This window comes from Mustela lutreola, chromosome 12, assembly GCF_030435805.1.
Source record: "Mustela lutreola isolate mMusLut2 chromosome 12, mMusLut2.pri, whole genome shotgun sequence".
Classification (NCBI taxonomy): Eukaryota; Metazoa; Chordata; class Mammalia; order Carnivora; family Mustelidae; genus Mustela; species Mustela lutreola.
In genome coordinates this window covers 21,248,136-21,262,374 of record NC_081301.1, presented here as the reverse complement: position 1 = coordinate 21,262,374, position 14,239 = coordinate 21,248,136, and the positions used below count along the sequence as shown (strand labels likewise).

At 38.8% G+C, this 14,239-nt stretch overlaps 1 protein-coding gene across 2 annotated transcripts in view; it reads left to right on the top strand.

Moving 5' to 3' along the window:
• Positions 1-13,892, top strand: part of UGCG (UDP-glucose ceramide glucosyltransferase) — a 40,671-nt gene extending 26,779 nt beyond the window's left edge. Inside the window, exons 3-9 of one of the 2 annotated variants that reach the window (XM_059141782.1) lie at positions 1,836-1,938; positions 2,690-2,791; positions 4,623-4,735; positions 8,504-8,682; positions 9,707-9,793; positions 10,617-10,806; positions 11,312-13,892. In XM_059141782.1, coding sequence (XP_058997765.1) covers positions 1,836-1,938; positions 2,690-2,791; positions 4,623-4,735; positions 8,504-8,682; positions 9,707-9,793; positions 10,617-10,806; positions 11,312-11,482 — 945 coding nt within the window. In that variant the 3' untranslated portion in view covers positions 11,483-13,892. The remainder of the gene's footprint in view (positions 1-1,835; positions 1,939-2,689; positions 2,792-4,622; positions 4,736-8,503; positions 8,683-9,706; positions 9,794-10,616; positions 10,807-11,311) is intronic. The other variant, XM_059141783.1, reaches the window with a different exon arrangement.
• The last annotated feature ends 347 nt before the right edge of the window (positions 13,893-14,239 follow it).

The following is a 14,239-nucleotide window of genomic DNA, read 5'->3' as shown; positions in this document are numbered from 1 at the left end:
CCTATATTGCCAGTTTTTGCTGGGTTTCCCATTTACCTGAGCTAGTCGCTGTATGTTAGACACATAAAAAGTTATGTTCTTAGCTCTTTTTATTTTTTAGGACACATAGATTTTTTTTTTTCATGGACATAATTAACCTCCCGCCTCTGCTTAAAAATGCCCACCCCATATTACAAAGAGGATTGGTAGGAAATTTGTCACAGGGTCAGCATGAATTTAGCAGCACTCTTGAAAAAAAAATTCCTGCTTGGAATACTTAGCCCATAAAATATTATAGTAGCATCTTTGTATGTGAAAGCAAATACTTTTTTAAAAAATTTATTTATTTATTTTTAAAGATTTTATTTATTTATTTGACAGATCACAAGTAGGCAGAGAGGCAGGCAGAGAGAGAGGGGGAAGTAGGCTCCCCAATAATCAGAGAGCCCGATGTGGAACTCCATCCCAGGACCCTGGGATTATGACCTGAGCCGAAGGCAGAGGCTTTAACCCACTGAGCCACCCAGGTGCCCTAAGCAAATACTTTTTTAAAAACTTAGTAGTGGGATTCCTGGGTGGCTCAGTTGGTTAAGCAGCTGCCTTCGGCTCAGGTCATGATCCCAGCGTCCTGGGATCGAGTCCCGCATCGGACTCCTTGCTCAGCAGGGAGCCTGCTTCTCCCTCTGCCTCTGCCTGCCATTCTGTCTGCCTGTGCTCGCTCTCTCCCCCCCTCTCTCTCTGATAAATAAATAAAATCTTTAAAAAAAAAAAAAAACTTAGTAGTTTACTAAATGGTAGGTTAAAGATTAAATACTCAAGGTATTTGATAAACCTGGCTACATGTCAGAATCATCCCCGAGTTCTAATTCAAAAGTTAGAGTGGGGCCCATTATACTCTACTTTAAATAAATATCCCAGGGTAACAGACATAGCCAGTCAGGTGCAAAGAAATGACTCCCTAACCTACTAAGTGGAATAGAACCCTGGGTATTTCTTTTCCATTGTTAGATGGCTAACCATACTTTTCAGGATGATAGATTTTCTTTCCCTTTTTTTTTTTTTTTTTTTAAAGATTTTATGTATGTATTTGATGGACTGATCACAAGTAGGCAGAGAGGCAGGCAGAGACGGGGGGGGGGGGGCAGACTCCCCGCTGAGCAGAGAGCCTGATGCGGGGCTCCATCCCGACTCTGGGGTCATGACTGGAGCCGAAGGCAGAGGCATTAACCCACCGAGCCACCCAAGCACCCCAGGATGATAGATTTTCAATCAAATTCTATTTTATTTCAGAACTTACTATACAGCAAAAAACGAATCTCGTTTTGTCCTTTTCATGTGAAGAGTTTGGGGAAACCCTTTAAATCATAATGGGAGTTGATATGTAATTTATAGCACCTTCACGAAATAATAAATTCGGAGACCGAGCTTCTAGAGAACAGAGTGGGTGTTTATTTTGTTTGCTTTCCATGTTGCTTTTACATGGAGCTACTACTCCTGGGCACCCAGTGAGTGTTTGGTAAAGCTGCAGTGATGGAGGCCACGGAGAAGCTCGAGATGCAGTTTAATTACGAGGTCCTGCCTATCTGGGAATGGCAAGACTTCAGCTGTCAGGGCTGCTGGGCCTTTCCTTATCTTTTCTGCTTGCAAATAGGCCCCTGTTCAGGGAGAAGCTGCTCTCTGTTAAAGCAGCACTTGACGTCTTAAGTGTTTGCATCCATTATGAGTACTCTCTTAACTTCTAAACTCTGTGTGTACCATTGCTTGTTTTTCCTCATGCCTTTTTTCAGTCAGTAAATACTAATAATGTGCTTATTTTTGTAAGAGATTAATTTACATAAAATGTGTTCTTTGACTAGTATGAAGTCCTCCTTTGTGTACAAGATCACGATGATCCAGCCATTGATGTATGTAAGAAGCTTCTTGGAAAATATCCAAATGTTGATGCTAGATTGTTTATTGGTAGGTAAAAATTAATTCTGCAACAACCCTTTTGCTTTAATAGTATTAAGTATCAGTAATCTTTGCATTAAACTAGAGTGAAGTTACTAGCATGTTTGCTTTATGCATGTTGGAGTAGCAGTAGGATGTGTTTATATCCTTTTAAGAAAGCTTTAGTTCTAAAACAAAGGGTTTTTTCCATTTCTGGAATTAACAAAACAACAAGAAAAACCCTACTCCCTCACCCCCCACTCCACCCCCACTGCCATTACCCTGTTACGTTTTTCTCAGTCAGATATGAGAGTCTGGTTTTTCTTATTGTTGTTTCTTTAATATTTCCAACCTGTGGGCTTTTCTATATCTTATTCACTGTAATTGAGAATGAGTGATAGAATTTGCTTTTATGATATGACAAAAAGAATATACATAGATATTTTGTATAAAGGATTTTTTCAAAAGCCTATAGGCTTATTCTGAAGACTTGTAGAGAGATATTTGCTATTAAACATTGATTCGTACTACTGATACATTAATTTAAGAATCAAAAAACTGATCCTAATACATTTTCAAAGAAATTAATTCCCTTTGAGAATGAACAATTTCTTTCTAAACATATTGTGAAGAATAAGGAACGTCCAGCATAATGTTAAAAGTATGTTTGTTTAAATTATTATGTGAAAGTACTTTTCACTTCTCTCTACCCTGTATTTGTATTCTAGAAAATATTCTCAGTGTTTCATGAATCTTTCACTGTTGCACTTTACATTTCTAGGTGGCAAAAAAGTTGGCATTAATCCTAAAATTAATAATTTAATGCCAGGATATGAAGTTGCAAAGTATGATCTGATATGGATTTGTGATAGCGGAATAAGAGGTGAGCTTCTTTTTACTTATTTCATAAAACTATTCCTTTGATGATAAAATGCCAAAAGCAATCTGAAAATATATTTATCAGTCCTTTTTGTTTGCCTCATGAAGTAATTAATTTCATCTAATTCATGGTAAAATATCAAGTTATACTTACTAAGATTAGGAACTTTTTAATGCTAACCTAGACTGTTAGATGTATAAAAATATCTTTGGAGAGAAAATTCCAGCTATTAAAAAAAAAGTTGTGATCCATTTTACAGTCCCTTTTACAAGATTTTTCATAGTTGTAAATTTTGCCTTGTTCATGCTACCCTTATCTTCTACTTTATTTTATTTATTTTTTTTTTTATAAAGTCAAGGAAATTTATTTCCTGAGGTCATGACACAGGAAGTAGACTCAGCCACAGCTGTGGAGCTCTCAGAGTGGAGGCCAGAGCCTTACTGACAAGCTGGATGAGCCAGGAGGCTTGTAGGGAAATGTCCAATTACCTCTGTTAGTGTGCACAACAGCGGAACGCCGTCCCAGAGCAAAAGGTGTCAGGAAGCAGATCCTGAGCGCACACAGGGGTTGGCACGCCCAGCTTCACTGCGAGACCTCGGGGAGGGGGAAGCGTCAACAATTTATGGAGGGTCCAGCTGCTGAGTCAGTTTGAAACAAACCATGTGTGGTGGGGTTTGGGTCAGCAGGCTGGAGAGGTTTCTGCTTTCTGATCATTATACTTTAATATGTTTGACACCAATAATATACTCTCTCACACAAAGGGACAAAAATTAATAGGTGAATATATTACCAGAATACGTACATAGCTTATTTTAGTAGGAAGACGTTTACATACTGAAATTATAATTTGCATCTTAGCATTTTTAAACATTTATATTCTAATCACCAGTTTCTCAACCTTGGCATTCGGGGCCAGGTAATTCCGCTGTGGAGGCTCACCGTGTGGGATGGTGAGCCAGCAGCCCTGGCCTCTACACACTGAATGCCAGGAGCACCAAACACTGGCTCTGAGCATGGCTAACGTTTGCTGCAGGGCAGCCGTGGAGAACCAAGGCTCTAGAAGATGTGTATTGAAGGTCCAGATACACTTCATAGAGTAGATTTCGTTGGTGAAGACTTGAGGGAAGTAAAGTCATTTAAAAAGACAGGAGATGTTTGCTGTTTGAAGAGGGGACCATGATTTAATTTCTTTTTATTAGTTTTAAAAAGCAGATTTGAAAATTAATGGAAGTGTGTCCTGCCTGATTCATCAGGACCAATACAGATCACTCAGTTTGTGGCCAGAGATGGTGTTCATTCTTCGTGTTTGCTATCCTAAATTATTTTTATCGTATCGTTTTCATAACATACATATGCATCTCTGTGGAGTATCATCTCATTCAGTTCCCGCTCTCAATTTGACAAGATAGGACATCTCATACCGTCTAGGAAAAGTGGAGGCTCATTTCCTGTGGTTTGAGAATGCAGGAACCAGCGTTAAGGACTGAGGTCCTTTGATCTTTGCTCCTGTTCCTTTTCTGTTAGGACACATTATCTCTAGTCGAGTTTGGAGGTTCTTAAATAGGGGGAGTAACGTTTTCAGGGTATAGCCTGTTTCTGATACATGTTAAGTATATATTAGACTGAAAATGTATCATGTAAATTAGGTTATCATGTATTAATGCCTTTTTTGAGATTTTGTATTCCAATTAGGAAAGTGATGGACAATAGTTTTATTATATCCAAATATAAAAAAAAGACTTTAGTAATATCTCACAAATACATTTCATGTTAGTGGACGCTTTACTAAAAGGAATTTCTTTTCTCTTTCCCTTGTCACCTTTTTGTCTTGTAGTAATTCCAGACACACTCACTGACATGGTTAACCAAATGACGGAGAAAGTAGGCCTGGTTCATGGTCTGCCTTATGTGGCAGACAGACAGGGCTTTGCCGCCACATTAGAACAGGTAAGTATTGTGGTCGTGTGTCATATTCTTACTGTCACGTCCCTCATCTACCAGAAACCTGAGACTAGTTTAAGTTTGAGAGTTGGGATGAGCTTCCCGAAGTTAACTGTAATGAAGTCTGCTTTAACCTGCTGGCATCCTCAAGATGAGAGTAGTAGTTTTCTTTCTTTCTTTTCTTTTTTTTTTTTAAAGATTTTATTTATTTATTTGACAGAGATCACAAATAGGCAGAGAGAGGGAGAGAAAGGAGGAAGCAGGCTCCCTGCTGAGCAGAGAGCCTGATGTGGGGCTTGATCCCAGGACCCTGAGATCATGACCTGAGCTGAAGGCAGAGGCTTTAACCCACTGAGCCACCCAGGCACCCCGAGAGCAGTTGTTTTATTAGTGAAGACCTCTTTGGATACCTGGAATCACAGCTGAAGTTACTGCCCTCTGGCAGTGAGTGGATGTGCACGGGAAACATCCTTGTGGTCTCATCACCAGCTGAACACAGTATATTCTTTCTCCTTACGGCTCTCTCTCTCAGTTCTAGAGTCAGGTTCTAGACTACTGACTTACATAAAAGCACATGGCATGTGGTTCTTTCAGAGATCCAATATGAAAAGAATCTTTTTTTAAAATATCACAGAATATTTTAGTTTTTAAAGATTTTATTTATTGGTTGTCAGAGAGCGAGAGAGCACAGGCAGGGGAAACAGCAGGCAGAGAGAGAAGCAGACTCCCCGCTGAGCAGGGAACCGGATGTGGGACTAGATCCCAGGACCTTGGGATCATGACCTGAGCTGAAGGCAGATGCTTAAGGACTGAGCCACCCAAGGCGTCCCCAGAGTATTTTAAATATACAAAAAAGGGAAAATTATTTGTAGAAATCATTATAAAATCCATTTGATGTCCTACTTTTTTTTTTTTTTTTTTTTTTTTTTTTTTTTTTTTAAATTTGAGAGAAGAGAAAGCATGCTGGAACTTGGGGGCGGGGTGGACAGGGGCGGTGTTGGCACAGAAGGAGAGAAAGAGGGAGAAGCAGACTCCCGGCTGACGTAGAAAGCCTGACATGGGGGTGGCCCTGGATCCCAGGACCCTGAGATCATGATCTGAACCAAAGACAGGTGCTTAACCTACTGAGCTACCCAGACACCCTTACTTGATTTTCTTTTAAAGATATTTCTAAAAGTTACATGAGAAACTTACTTTGCATTTTCCATTTTTTCCCCTCTTTACCCTATAACAAATAGAAACTATAGATTGTGGACAAATATAAGAAACAAAAAAAATAAAAAATAACCCATAACTCTACCAGGTTAGAGAAGTTTGTTTTTTTCCCTATGTGCATTTTTAAAAACAGTTTGAGATGGTACTCTAAAAACTGTGTGTATCTGACTTTTGTCACATCATTAGCTTTTCTCCTTATCATTAGAAACCTTTTTTTTTTTTTTTAAAGATTTTATACATTTATTTGACAGACAGAGATCACAAGTAGGCAGAGAGGCAGGCAGAGAGAGAGAGGAAGGGGAGCAGGTTCCCTGCTGAGCAGAGAGCCCAATGCGGGGCTCGATCCCAGGACCCTGAGACCATGACCCGAGCCGAAGGCAGAGGCTTAACCCATTGAGCCACTCAGGTGCCCCCTCGTTAGTAACTAATTATAAAAGTGATTTTTATTTACTGTATCACAGTCTATCATATGTATGTTCTGTGCCTGAGTTAACCATTCCTGGGTTGTTACAAATTTAGGAAGAAAAGCTTGCCTTAATGTCATCAGGGAAGGATACACTGTTGTAGTCTTTTAAACATATCAACTTGCTTTTAAGCATATCTGCACTTACATTATTTTATATTGGAGTCTTGTGATTATCACAGATCTGAGGGGGTAAAAGTACATTGTGAGTGGAATTTAACCTCTGGCAATTGGAGTCAGGAGCTCTTAATATTGCCCATGAATATATTTGTCCTATTGTAAGAAATTGTTAAGTCTTTAAATACCAGAATTTTTGTTTAGTGAGAGAAACTCTGAGTAGGTACTTCAAAATAAAATACTTTCTATTCTTACATGCCACATAGTATTTTTGTTTTAGAAATATCCAAGTTGATGTGTGTCGCAGTGGTAATCCTCTCCCAGATCATGGTCAGTCCCTTAGGTTAAATTTAATCCTTAAAGGGCCCTTTTGTGGGACGCCTGGGTGGCTCAGTTGGTTAAGCAGCTGCCTTCGGCTCAGGTCATGATCCCAGTGCCCTGGGATCGAGTCCCACATCAGGCTCCTTGCTCCGCAGGGAGCCTGCTTCTCCCTCTGACTCTGCCTGTGCTCGCTCTCACTCTCTCTCTCTCTATGACAAATAAATAAATAAAATCTTAAAAAAAAAGGGGGGGGCCCTTTTGCCTTACTCAGAGTGAAGGAAGGGAAGTGGAAGGATTATTCCAGTCTGTAAAGAAATCCTGGGAGCCATTGATATAGTTCCTGTTTCCGCCTCATTCTTAAAGCCCCACATAGTAACTGCTTAAGGAATTAAGATGTGGGCATCTGGACGTACTTACTTGGTTCAGTTCAGTCCCACAAACACCAAAGGTTCACTGTAGTCTGGACATAGGGTAGGTGACAAGAATCATCTTCTTCATTACCCCCGATAATTCCCTTGTTCCACACTGTGTGCATAGCTGCTGCCATTGAGAGAAATCACCCTTCTCCTTTCAAGCGAATTAGAAAAGGCAGTATATCTCAGATGTAAATAATAGGGTTTTATGCCTCATAATTAGGGTGATGATCATTTTATTCTACCACTGGTTTAGCAACTTGCATAGTTCATGACTTCAAAGCATATCTAGGGAAAGGGGGAGTAAAATGGGAGAAAGAATTTTAGTATCCACCCTGTTTATGGAAAATTCATTGAAACATAACACTGGGGGAATTGGGGAAAAGCTTGGTGACTTGGGCAGAAAGCAGCTAACTATGAAAGGAATTAAAATAGGATTGTCCTGTAGGTCGATATACTTATAGGTGGTGTTTGTATGTGTGTACGCACGTGTGAGTACATGTGACCTACAGTCACCTACATACACCTGTATGTGTTGGTGTATGTGTGTAGTTACACTAACGTCTGTATAAGATCTGTATATTTTTCTTCATAATGGTGCTAGTAAGAATAGTCAGTCTAAGGGGCACCTGGGTGGCACAGTCAGTTGAGCCTCTGACTCTTGGTTTCGGCTCAGGTCATGATCTCAGGGTGGTGGGATCAAGCCTCCCATTGGGCTCCTTGCTCCGTGCGAAGTCCGCTTGAGATACTCTCTCCCTCTGCCACTGCCCCCTGCTCACATGCTCTCTCTCTTGCTTGTTCTCTCTAAAACAAACAAACAAACAAAAGGAATAGTCCATCAAGTAAGAAATTACTGATTGTCCGCTACATGTAAACATTATTTTGTAATAACTTTTATTCTGGTAGTTTATATAAGAATAATAAGATAGTCATACTTAAAGGAAGTTTGTTAGGAAAAAAAAATTTATGACTACCATAGTGTTTTGTTTTGTTTTGTTTTGTTTTTGCCAGAGATAGAGAGAGTGAGTACACACAAGCAGGCAGAGAGGCAGGCAGAGGCAGCGAGAGAAGCAGGCTCCCTGCCGAGCAAGGAGCCCGATGCGGAACTCAGTCCCGGGACCTTGGGATCATGACCCGAGACGAAGGCAGTGGCTTAACCAACTGAGCCACCCAGGCGTCCCAACTACCATACTTTTAACATAACATTCTGATTATACATATATGTTTTTGCTCTTGTGTTGGCAGGTATATTTTGGGACTTCTCATCCAAGGTCATATATCTCTGCCAATGTAACTGGCTTCAAATGTGTGACGGGAATGTCTTGTTTAATGAGAAAGGATGTGTTAGATCAAGCAGGAGGGCTTATAGCTTTTGCCCAGTACATTGCTGAAGATTACTTTATGGCCAAGGCCATAGCTGACCGGTAAGCAAACTAAATTACATCAGGCTATAGTATTTTTAGTATCTGACTTATGTTGGTTGATTGTATTTGTTAAACCTATGGGTTAAGGGGCTGTTCATTTCTTGCTAGTGAGTACAGAACAGGTAAATATTTTTAGGAAGTAATTCCTATTATTCATAGATATGTTATGAAAGAAATAACTGAGGAAAATAAGTGCTCTGATTCTTTCACATTCTTTAGTGTGGCATGACATTAAAAGGAAGCTTCTCTGTGATTATAAATTTACATTATTATAGATGTGAATTTCTATGTGTTTTAGAAGAATTGAAAATACTAGTGCGGTCATAAGCCAGCAGGTGAAAACTGAAAGAATATGATTTTACGTTTTGAAATTTCTCCGTAGATTATGTGATGCTTTGCTAAGAAGCCACCTAACAATTCACAGAATGACTTAAACATTTCTCTGTTACAAGATACTCATTTGCTTTTAAAGGGGTTCATTGCCTTGTGTGATAATTTAGTAAAGATAAGACTTTGAAAATTGAGGTGTACTTTTAAAATTCTTAAATGATGTTATTCAACGTGGCTCATAGTTCCTTAGTGTTTCCCATGAGCTATAGAATGCTTTCTGTTGCATTTCTTACCGAATAGCCTTGTTGATGCCCACGTGTCACACATAACCCCCAGCCCACAATTGCATTGGTGGCTTTTGGTTTTGGTTTTGTTTAGTAGTGATCTGGGACCAAGCTATGAAATACAGAACCCATGTCACCTAGCACTTCCAGAATGTCTGTGTTTTAAGTTTCTTAAACTGTGGACTGAGGGGTGGTAGTTCTTCCAGCAGTAGATGGTGCTGTCACGGAACCTATGTAATTGCTAAAACATCGTAAGGATGATACCCCCCAGCAGGTGCTAATCCTGAGAACTAGGCTCCGGCCGAACACCAGCAGTTGCTTTCACTTTATAGTGACCAGTAAATGCATAGTCAGTCATGCCTGCATGTGTTCATCGTCTTGGTACATTTTATAATTGCCTTAATTTTCAGAGGCTGGAGGTTTGCGATGTCCACTCAGGTTGCAATGCAAAACTCCGGCTCTTACTCCATTTCCCAGTTTCAGTCCAGAATGATCAGGTAAATCAGCTGGTTTTCTTCTTTTTTGGCTAAAAGAAAAGGGTGGGGGAGGGTGTGATTTTTACATGGTCTAACTCGGTATTTAAAATACCTAAAAGGCAAATTTTACTTAGTTCTAGAAAAGAGAGTTTAGCATCTTTATTAAATGTATTGTCTAAATATATTTTTTTTGCTGTGTAACCCTGAAAGCATTCCGTGAAGAGCTGTTGAGGTGGGTGGGGGTGGGGTAGCTGGGTGATGGGCTTTAACAGGGGCACATGATGTACTGAGCACCGGGTATTATATGCAACTGATGAAACACTAAATTCTACCTCTGAAACCAGTAATACAGTACATATTAACTAAATTGAATTTTAAATAAAGAATTAAAGAGATGTTGAGAATTTGATTCTTTAATGTGCTGATCTCTATTTTCTAACTTTCTATTATTTATTTGACAGAGAGAGAGAGAGATCACAAGCAGGCAGACAGGGGTGGGGGGGAAGCAGGCTCCCCACCCAGCAGAAAGCCCGATGTGGGTCTTGATTCCAGGACCCCGAGATCGTGACCTGAGCCGAAGGCAGAGGCTTAACCCTCTGAGCCACCCAGGCACCCCTGTATTTTGACTTTTTTATTTGTTAGAGTGTAGGCCATACAAATAAATTTATGGGCTTTTTTCTTTGATAATACTAAATACAAACAGAAAAGAGTTTCATTAAATACTCTTTAAAGAGGAGGGCCTTTATATAACAGGATAAAGAGCTGATCATTTGGGGGGAAAATTGATTAGTCTTGTAACCAGGGTGGTGGTGTTTAAGGAAAACCTTTTTTTTTTAATTTTTAGGTGGACCAAATTGCGAATTAACATGCTTCCTGCTACAATAATTTGTGAGCCAATTTCAGAATGCTTTGTTGCCAGTTTAATTATCGGATGGGCGGCCCACCATGTATTCAGATGGGATATTATGGTATTTTTCATGTGTCATTGCCTGGCATGGTTTATATTTGACTACATCCAACTCAGGGGTGTCCAGGTATGTGGATAGGCATGAAAAGGTTGGCAGTCATTTGGAGAACTAAAACTATTTTCATTTAGAAAGGGTTGAAGCAGTCTTTCTGAGCCATTCTTTGGCTTCCTACCAGAGGTTAATAATCAGGTTTAAACATTACTTTCCTTAGTAGAATGCGGATTCAGAGCTTAACATAATTTTCAACCTTCTGTTGGTAGTTACACTATGACTTTTTTTAAGGCTCCCCCCAAAATCATGTTAATAAAATGACTCTCATTAAGTCTCCCCCCAAAATCGAGTATTCAGATTAAACTATGTCAGTCTAGCCTTGATTTTAATGCCTTTTCTACTCATCGTTAACACTTTTTAATGGATACAGCTTGGCAGTTAAATTATATCAAGAAGCAGGCTTGATTTTATATAGTCTCTATATTAAGAATGAAACTGAAGAATTTTCATTTTTTTAACTGTGTCTAGTTCGACAGTTGGTCATTCAGTTCTGTGTGTTTTCTTTTTTTCCAATCCCCAGGGTGGCACACTGTGTTTCTCAAAACTTGATTATGCAGTAGCCTGGTTCATCCGTGAATCCATGACAATATACATTTTTTTGTCGGCATTATGGGACCCTACCATAAGCTGGAGAACTGGTCGCTACAGATTGCGCTGTGGGGGCACAGCGGAGGAAATTCTCGATGTATAACGACAGCTTTGTGACTGTACATAAAGGAAAAAAGAGAAGTATTATAAATTATGTTTATATAAATGCTTTTAAAGATCTACCTTCTGTAGTTTTATCACATGTATGTTTGATATCTGTTCTTTAATTTATTTTGCATGGCAATTGCATCTGTGAAGAAAAAAAAAAACCCACATCTGTAGTCTTGGCCAAATGGTACACTTTATTTTGTGGAAGTAATGAATCAAGAGAACTGGTTCTAGGAACCTGGGTTTGGTTTTTGTCGTTTGTTTATTTTTAAAAAATAAATAAATATATATATATGACTATATGAATGCTCTGCAACAAACACTATGACAGTATCCTTCAGTAGAGAAAGTTTCTTATTTGTGAGTACACTCTGGTAGAACATTTACAGGACGGCAGCAGCTTTGCTTTGGGGTTTAGGAAAGACCGGAAAGCAATCCCTTTACGCATCTAAAGTGAAAGGTGTGCAGTGAACAGCCCACAGTGAGGTACTAACTAAGAAACTTTTTCATGCTCTATGCCTACCTCTTGTAGTTGTTGCAGAGCAAATATAAATTGTAATAAGGTAGCTAGGCCTTGCAAAAACAAATGGGAAGACTTTAAAAAATAATAATAATAAAAGAGCTGGAGTCTAGTATTTATATGAATCTGTGAGAGATATTTTTTTGGTCTCACTGCAATGAACCAAAAGTGGCTGAGTTTGGTTTTTAATTGTAGCCATGTATGGAAGGCATCCTTTTGACCAACTCTTGTTGGTTCTGTCTTGAACCATTGTTAATCACTGTGCTGGTAAACCTTTCCTTCCCGCTCCTCACCCGGCCCCACCCCATCTTTCCCCAACTTTTTTTTTTCTGGGGGGTGGGGGGGGGGCTGGGGTGGTTTTGTTTTAGTGTGAGTGGATGTTTTGATAGTTGTGAGGAAAAATGCATTTCAGACACATTTCACACATGAGCTATTTTCTTACACAGTATGTCTTATTGTTAAAAAGAATGTAATTTCATGATACAGGTATTTAATATCTTTTTTAAGTAAGTGAATATTCTAGCCATCAAATAAATTGCAGTAGAGTATTAAGTGGGGACGGGGTGAGTTTTACTCTTAAAATTAATCAGTATCAAACTAAGTCTACTGTGTGTGTTTTTTTTTTTTTAAACTCTTACAGTTAGTCTAGTCTTATTTAAATTGGATTTTTGTATTCCAGTTTGTATGACGGAATAGACTAGATCAGCGCTAGTTGTAAATGCATGCTGTCTTTTACTCTACTCTCCCCATCCTGCCGCTAAACTTGCTTGTCAGGTTGTGCTTAACTTGTGGTGAACTGGACTAGTTTTTATTTTTTATTTTTATTTTTTTAATAGGCAAAATTGTAAGGGACAGTGCATAAGCCTTTTTTTTTTTTTTTTTTCCTTTTTTCTGTAGTGGAATTTTTGCTTTTTCTTAGGATTGGATGGCATGTTGTCCTCATGAACGCCTGCTGCAGGGCTTGACGCTGGCAATACGGCCACTTTAAATTCTAAGTTTCTCCAGTTTCCGTGCCAGAGCATAATGTGTAGCCTATCAGCAATAATTACGTATTTCTAGAAAATGGACACATTTTCACTACACTGAGCCAGTTTATTTGTCTAATGACTAACATACATGGTTTCCATTGTAATGTATCTATTAATGTGTATATACTATGTATACACATTATGTATAAGCTTTTCTCTGGGCCAAACTGCTTCATTTAAAAAAAATTTTTTTTTCTTTTTTTGCGCCTTATGACGAATTTGTTTGGAGGGCATTTTCTTCATGAACAAAGGCTTTGATGCATACTCCTTTCTATGTGAAATGGGTAGTATTGTTCCCTGAGGAAAGTTGCACAGTGAAAACCAGTCTAGTTGTGACCCACTTTGTGTTTTGTTTTGTTTTTTTTTGTTTGTTTTTTATCTCTATTACACAAGTTGAATTTTGCTGAATATGTTTGTAATTTGTTGGTTTGTTTAATGAAGTTTGGTTGAGGCCATCTTTTGCACTGCTGAAGTGAAATCTTGCTTATTACTTAGCTTTTTGCTAATCTCAGTATGGGCAATGTAACAACAAATCCAAATGGCTGGACAGACTTCTTGTGTTTTGTAAATATAAAAAATGACTGTTCTGTATGTGTGTTATGTGATAAAGTGAAGCTTCAGGCTTCACTTAGAGTGATTCTTTGTTTAGCAAGTTTAGAGTGGTGATAATATGGTAAGAAATACTATAAATGTTGAAGAAAGCATCACAACAGAACTGTAGGAGTCCAAATTTAATAAACTGTTTAAAAAAAAACCAACAAGTGTCTAGAATATACCACGTTTTATTATTTAAAATCATTGTATTAAGTTTTTTGTTCAAAATAAAAATTTGAATACAATCAAAACATTAACAATAATGTATTGTTGTTTACTGTCTTTCCTTCTTTTGGTATTTTCACAAATAACACGTTCCACCATTCACATCAGAATTACTGGGAGAATTCTGTCGGGTGATAATTTTGAAATCTTCCTCTTTACCTGTGCTACAGTCATGCTTTGGCATAACATGGGGCTTTTGTACATTGATTGCACATTAGAACCACCTGGAGAACTTTAAAAAAAAAAAAAAAAAAAAACCCAGATGCCTGGGCCCCACCCACAGAGATTCTGGTTGTTATTCTGGGGTGAGGCCTGAGCTGTCCTTGTTCTGAGCAGGCAGACCTGAGAAGCACTGGCCCAACCTGGAGAAGAGACCCATGGGCCC